The sequence below is a fragment of the Gekko japonicus genome, unplaced genomic scaffold (genome assembly GCF_001447785.1).
Source record: "Gekko japonicus isolate JY-2015 unplaced genomic scaffold, Gekko_japonicus_V1.1 scaffold520, whole genome shotgun sequence".
Lineage (NCBI taxonomy): Eukaryota > Metazoa > Chordata > Lepidosauria > Squamata > Gekkonidae > Gekko > Gekko japonicus.
The window spans coordinates 202,651-210,377 of record NW_015169188.1 but is presented as its reverse complement, the minus strand read 5'-3'; the positions used below and the strand labels follow the sequence as shown (position 1 = coordinate 210,377).

At 45.9% G+C, this 7,727-nt stretch overlaps 1 protein-coding gene across 1 annotated transcript in view; it reads left to right on the top strand.

Annotated features, from left to right (window-relative positions):
- The first annotated feature begins 4,237 nt into the window (after positions 1-4,237).
- Positions 4,238-7,727, top strand: part of SBSPON (somatomedin B and thrombospondin type 1 domain containing) — a 14,225-nt gene continuing 10,735 nt past the window's right edge. The window contains exon 1 of the mRNA XM_015416205.1: positions 4,238-4,485. Coding sequence (XP_015271691.1) covers positions 4,257-4,485 — 229 coding nt within the window. The 5' untranslated portion in view covers positions 4,238-4,256. The remainder of the gene's footprint in view (positions 4,486-7,727) is intronic.

Sequence of the window (7,727 nt, the reverse complement as noted above, 5' to 3'; positions counted from 1 at the left end):
TGTGAACATTGTTAGTATTAAAACATGCCAAAGACATAAACACAGCAAAAAATCAAACATTTAGCAGCTTGAATTAGTATCCATAAAATATCACTTAGCCAAGAAACAAGTCATAAAAACAATCACTTATAATATGGAACACTTCAATGAACAGTTTGGATATAGAGAAGAGGTTTGATCTGTTGCCTAAAGGACAGTAAAACAGGCATCAGGTGTGGCTCAAAAGGGAAGGGATTCCAAAGGCAAGATGCAACCATGGAAAAAGCCCTATCTCTGGTTGCTACCTAATAAACTTCTGCAGGCAAGGGAACAAGAGAGAAGGGCATGGGAAGACAATTTTAAGTGACAGGCTGGACAATCCAGGAGGAGGTGGTCTTATGTTCATTAATAGTTGTCAGAACGAGGATTTCTTGCTGCAAAGCCCAAACAAAAGAAAGAAAGATGAAGGGCATCGATGGTGGTGAAGGTGATGTTCCATAGATATACACCCTCCGCGTATCTTGCAAAGGGGAACCGTCTGAAAAGCAAACATTTGCATGAACACAATTCATGATGTTGTCTCACTTCAAAACCTGAGAGTGCCCAAATCCTTTTTATTGGAAAGACTCTTTGGAAAGCAAATAGGTGGGCATGTGCAAACAAGCCTGAAAGAAAGAGAGAGAAATGAAATGCAGGATCTTTTAAATCTTCTCATCTAAGACGCCATCAGTTAAATCCCTTAAAAGCAAACAGGACTGAACTATCCATATTTGTGCAAGTTAAGGCCTTCCAGGAAGTTTGCTCACATGGAGGGGAGTGTGTGTGTGTGCAGAATGCTATAGACTGGCAGCTAATATATGGGAAATATACTTTGAAGTTGACCTGGCTGATCCTTATACTGGACATTCAATATTGCTTTGGCTATAATTTAAACTTGAGATACACAATCCAAGGTGTTTTGACTGAACCACATAGCCAATGCCTATTCTAGCAGCATTTCCTGGCTTAATACAGCTTTCCATTTATACCTATTTTTTAAAAATTCAATGTAAACATAGTTATAAAAGAGATAACCTAAGTAGATTTTAACTGATGTCTTCAAATGACAACAATTTAGTGCACAGAAATGTTTACTTCACATTTTGAGAATGTTAGACTTTTTCATTATCTGGATTTGTCTGGATTTAAATTCTACACCATCCTAGCTACTGGTGATAGAAAGGGCCATGAAGTCAGAGCTGACTTATAGCAACCCCATATGGTTTTCAAGACAAGAGACGTTCAGAGATTGCTTGTCATTGCCTGCTTCTGCATCAGGACCCTGGTATTCTGTGGAGGTCTCCCATCCAAATACTAGCCAGGGCTGACCCTGCTTAGCTTCTGAGATCTGACAAGATTGGGCTAGCCTGGGCCATTCAGGTCGGATTTGGTTCATGGGTTCAGGCAGGACTGCATAGAATCGACTGCCCTGAATCTACTGAATCAAGGGAAAAACAGCAAGGGCAATGAAAGCATACTGGTGAACAAAATCAGACAAGGCAGAAAGCTGAATGGGCAGAGTGAGTGGCAAACAGTGCTATCCTCAACAGTTACACTCTTTTAAGCCCACTGACTTCGAGAGACTCAGAAGGATGTAATGCTGCTTAGGACTGCACTATCAGAGACCGAGCTATGAATCAGGAACTCTTCAGTTTAAGTGTCACCTCTGTGTGGATGCCTATAAGTGAGGCACCTAGCTCCTGACATATGGTTAATACTACAGATATATTATACAGCTTTGACGGTGGCAGTTCCCTGTTGGTGTGTGTGTCTGTGTGCAATATAGGCATGAAAAAGAAATACAGCCTCCTTTTCCTTCAAGCAGGTGTATGGTTAATACTACAGATATATTATACAGTTTTGACAGTGGCAGTCCCCTGTTGGTGTGTGTGTGTGTGTGCAATATATAGGCATGAAAAAGAAATACAGCCCCCTTTTCCTTCAAGCAGGTAGCCAGTGGGTCAGAGATGACCATGCTGACCACCTGTTTGGTGTATAAGCACACACAGAGATGTAGAGTAGGTGTTATGTGTAATTTTTATTTTTTAATTACAATTTGCAGTTGATTTTGGCAGAGAATAGTTCAGCTCAGCCCAGACTTGCCAGAGCTAAGCAGGGTGGGCTCCAGTCGGATGGGAGACCACCAAGGAAGACTAGGCTTGCTATGTGGAGAGAGGCAATAGCAAATCTCTGCTGCTCATCTCCAGTGCTCCCTCTAAGCTGTGGAGTCCTGTGAGCAAAAAGTCTACTTTGTGAGCTACTGGCATTAAAGCTGTGAGCCAGGGATTTTGCTGCTGCATAAATTATTTTGCTCTGGACTGGAGCCATCCTTCCTGAGCTAAGACAAAAATGTGTGAGCTGGAGGCTAAAGAACCATGAGCTCGCTCACACTCACTCAGCTTAGATGGAACATTGCTCATCTCTTGCCCGGAAAGCCCCATGGATGGAGTCAGCATGAGGTGGTTGTGATATGACAGGGCATTCTTCTTACAAAAAGTTGATAGCAAGGAAGAAGACTTTAGCAAGTACTTCCAATTCAAAGATTCTACATCTTCCTTCTTTATTTCCACCTCCATCTCCTTTTGTTGCCTCCTTTGTGTCAGAGCTTAGATTGTAAAGTCTTCAGGGAAAGGCCTTTTTTGTGCTCTGCAAAATGCTGTGCGTACTGATGGCAATATACAAAGAAATAAGAGCATAAGTCAACAACATGCAATTTTCCTTGTGGTATTTCACTAACCCACCCCTTTGGTGCAACATGTGTTATTTTTATCTTTTATTTCGCATTTTGCTTCGGCTTTCTCAACAGTGCCCTCATGCTTTATACATTGCATCCATATAGGGTTTACATTTTTAGTACACAAGAGACACATTTGGGGACACAACATTAACCTTATGCTATTAATCTGTCTTTTACTGGCACGGAGGGATGGCCAAAGAAACTGCATTTGTTCATCAGTAGTATAAAGAGTTGCACTGGGGAAAACAAAGAAAAGTCCAATAAACCACACCCATGCATTACATAGGAGGTGTGTGATGCTATGTCCCAACTTTTAAAAATAAAACTAGAGCTGTAGGGGGCGAGGGTAGACTGAGTATTTGCTCATAGATGGGGAAGACGATGTTTAACTATTCTCTCTGCACTCTTTTCCAGACCTAAATTCCATTTCCCAGACTTCTGTTTGCCTTGTGGGGTAAAAAATACAGTCCCCTCACAGGGCAAATAGCAACCTGAAGGACAATTTAGATGGGGGGGGGAGGGAGAGTCTATGGGGGAAAACCCTCTTTCCCCTACTCCTTCAAGTAAATTTGCAGCCCCCCTGGGTCTGCACTTCAGTTTTGCAAAAAGGGGAGAGAGGGAGAGAGAGAGAGGAGGTGCAGTTTAACCATTTATACGAAGAGAGAAAGTACTGCTCCTGGCTTTCAGTGATAGTGGGTGCCTCATGCACAATTTCAATATCCAGACCTGGAATATTTGACACATTGTTGCACACTCTATATTGTGTCTCATCGCTTTGCCACTGAAAGACGGGAATCCTGAAGAAAGCTGATTCTTCACACGTTTAGCAGCAACATGGGCTTTTAAAATAAACTTTTTCTAATGAACTATTTGGGGACAGCAAATTCGTCAAATGGTCCGTCACGATGCAAGTGGAACAGCACCGTCGCTGAAGTCTAGTGATGAGAAGGGCGCGCTCCGCACTTGCTCAGAGGCACTTGGGGCCGTTACTATATTCTGCGTTCCGGGGCCGAGCTTGGAGCTTGCGGGCGGGCGCGCTCCCTTATGGGCGCAGCCAACTATTCCTTGCAAACACACCTCTGCGAGGGCAGCCCCACCCAACGCATCCCGGCCAGAGATGCAGAAGCAGGAAAGAACCGCCGCGGCTGCAACCTCTGAGGCTGAGCGAGCCGCGGCCTCTGGCCCTCTTCCCGGGCTGCTGGTCCGCTGCCAACCGCGCGCATTCCTGAGCCTGTCCTGAGAAGATGAGCGGGCGACGACGGCGTCCCGCGGCGGCCCCCCCTCTCGGCTAGGCAGCGGGGCACGAGCTATTCGAGGAGGTGGCGGCGGGCTGATTTGCGGCGTGCTCTTGCCGCCTTTTCGCGCCTCGGGGCAGCAGCAGCCGTTTCCTGGGGCCCGGAGATCTCGACGGGCGCCTCGGGAGGGCCGGGGCGGGGCAAGAGGGCGGGCCTGAGCCGGGCTGCCTTGCGAGCCGGTGCCGCTTTGCCTCGGAGGCAGGGCGATGGGGGCTAGGGCCGGGCCGGCGGCGGTCCTGGGGCTAGTGGCGCTGGTGGCTCTCTGGCCCGGCGCCCGGGCAGGCTGCGCGGAAGAAGGGCGCTGCTGCCCGGGCCGAGATTCGACGTGCGTCGCTACCGGGTGGCGCTTGAGCCGAGCCTACGGGACCTGCTTCTGCGACGAGGCGTGCAAGACGACCGGCGACTGCTGCTATGACTACGCCCAGGCGTGCCCAGGTAGGACTGGAGGGGGCCGTTGGCGCACCCCAGAGGGCAGGCGCCTGAGCGGGGTTTGAGCCTCTCTGGGTTGCCTCCTCGTCTGAGATGTGCGAAGAGGGAGACGGTTACAAAACGCTCTGCACGTGCCCGGAGAGCCAGTTGATGATGACAGTCCAGGGCTGAAGCGTGGCATGAGGCAGTGGCGGTGGACGTGACTCAGGGTTCCTTGGCTGAATTGAGGGCGTATTACTGGGGCTCTGCTGCCACCTGTTATGACTGAGTTGCCAAGTGGGCCCAAAGCAACAAGATTCGGCTTCCCTTCTCCATGCCATCATTCGTTGCCGCTTGTCACGTTTGCATCCCCATGGGCCCAAGGGAATGCAAACTTTTCGCTCCTGCGAAAGGGCAAACCCAATTCCGGCACAAAAATGTAAGGAAGTGAGTCAGGGTGATTTCACCGGGCATTTATTTGTGAGGCACCTTCCAGCCGAGGGAAATACAGATATTTACAGAGTCTTTTGTATCTAAGTTTTTAAAAGTGTATTTTTTAGAAAAGCAGATGCAACTGGAGTGGAAAGTCAAAGGACTTTGTGCTTCCAGTGCTGAGATCCCCTTCTGAAGAAAAGAAAAGTAAAAGATCTAAAAGAGTCTGAGAGAGGTTGCAGAAAGTCTCCTTCCCATTTCTCCTTTTCTTTCTGAGCAGCTTCTTAAGAATATGATGACAGTGTGTGCCCTGGAGCCTGACAGCCTCAAAGACTAATAAAAAGAACACTTATTTTTCGTTTAAAGCAGTATTCTTTTATCTATTTATTTATTTTAAAAAACCCTTGTAGCGTGTAAGCTTAATTTATTTGCTCGAATCATTTAGAGTTCTCTGCTCTGCAGGCATCTGGGACTGGCACACGGAGTTGGTTTCTGCTCTGTTTGGTGCATTGTGGCCAGGATTACGCGGATTAGTCTGTGGGGTGGGAAGGGAGGTTGCAGCAGGGAAGGATCCTGCCTCAGGGCAGAGAGTTGGATTTGATCACCACCTGGCCTCTTCAGTCCGTTTACTCTCCTGGATTACTTCAAAATGTCATCACTTAAACAGGAAGGCTTTTTGTATCAGAATCAGTCCTCAGACTGAGGGTGGAACTGTAGGTTGCAAGGCAAACACGGTGTTCTGGGTTTGAATCATGATGCTGCTGCAGTAGTAGCTGAGAGAGCATTTGCAGGGCAGAACTCTTTGGTGGGAGGGGAGTGCGTAACCCTTCACCTGCCCCCCCTTTCTCTTCTGCAGTCCCTAACAGGTGTTCTCCGTCCCCATTTCTCCTTCTGAATCTGTCTTGTGAAAGTGGAAAGCAGCCTAGTTAGGAGGAGTGAGAAAAATAAGAGAGGGGGAGAAAGAGAGAACGGGTGGGGGGGGGGGGGGGTAGGGAAGGATTACATATCTTCTGTTTTATCAGTGAATTCTTCCTCCAAAATTCCCCTGCCCCCTATATGACTGTTAATCATCAAACAGGTCTTTTAGGAATCACTTTCCCCCCCATGTAAAGTGTACTTTTGCTCATGAGCGCTACATAAAACAGTGGCTGGAGAGGGGTTAGATCACCTATTAGGCCCATTCTTGTCAAACACTAATTCCCTCTTTATAATATTTATGCCTCTCATTTTTCTTATGTCATGCCTCCGGTGTCTTCTCTTTTGCATTCTCTTCCCTTATCACTGTTCCATGGAATTAATCTTGCTTTGTTAAACTGTGGCTCAACTTCAGTAGACAGCCAAAGAAGCAGGGGTGGGGGCTTAATTTCGCCACACTGCATAGTGCATGTAAAATGGGGGGCGGGGGCGGGACCAACTTGTAGAATGTAGCATAGTAGATATGTGGAAGATATGTAAGTGTGTAATTATCATTTTTTATCCTCTTACCCCAAAAAGCTCAAAGGAATATACACTATTCTTCTCCTTCCCACTGTTCTATCGTAATGTTAGACTGAGAGAGCAAAAGAGACAGACCTTACCCACTGATTGATGGCTGAACAGGGACTCGAACTTGGGTCTTCAAGATACTAATCCAGCCCTCCATCCACTACCGGCTCTTTGACTCCAGACCCCCAAATTGTTAATACATTCTCAAATACATATACCATTTTGGTGGCTCATTCCATAATCAACAAATCTCCATCAGCCCACTTGCCAAGTCACCAGTGACAATAGCTCATGCATCTTTTGGTAATTGTCCTCTCCAAGATGTCAATGAATTACAGAGACTCAACAGAGGGGCTAAATGCTCATTGTCTTTGGACTTGGATTTGGAGAACCAATGTGACTGTGCAATTTTATACAGTTGCTCCAGCCTAAGCCCTTTACTTATTTATTTATTTATTTTTCACATTTATATCCCACCCTCCCCTGTGGGCTCAGGGCGGCTAACCAAGGGCAGGGTAATTAGCCGTGCCATAATTAAAACATATAAAACATAATAAAAACATCCAACACTTAAAACAATGGTGCTCAGTCAGTTATTAATTTCATACGTCCAGGATAGAATCAGTGGACCTAGATTAGACCTAGATTAGATCAGTGGACCTAGATTAGAATAACTCTGTATAGGATTGTATTATTAAGTCTCCCACGCTGCTTCTGCAAAGCCAGTCCAAAGTAAAACAAGTACCAACACCTTTCTGTTGAGAAGTATATGGCCACCAGTGGTGACTTAACAGTCTGCTATAAGCCTGTGGTAGTAATTAAGGATGGAAGAAACCAAGGAGATGGAAACTTCATTGTGGGTGGTCCCAGGCGATAGCATAAGTTATTCTTGATGTTTTCAGGCCTCTAGTCTTGATTGCTTTTTGTAGAGCTCTTCCACTGCTTTGTGTGTTGAAAATGGCTGTTGTCATCGTGAACTCTGGATATGCAAATTGGTATTACCAAAATGTTTCAGAGGAAAAAAAATAGTATTTTAAAGGAAGCTTGTAATTTATAGGGGTGTGTTGTTTGTGGAATGGAAGAAGAAGGGAGAGTCAGATATGAGGAGAGGCAGTTTTCAGCTACAAAATATGATCATAGGAACATCATAAATGGTTTAAAGAGCAGCATATATATCTGTATATTATTATTAACCACCCAGGGCCACCATCTGCTGGTAGCTAAATCCATGGATTGGGGGCACATGGTGGCTAAACATATTTTTCCATAAATTTGGGGCACTCCCCAAGTTCGCAGAAAAATCTGAAATCAACATTTAAGTATATGGGTGGGGGGGTTAAATCTACGCAAAT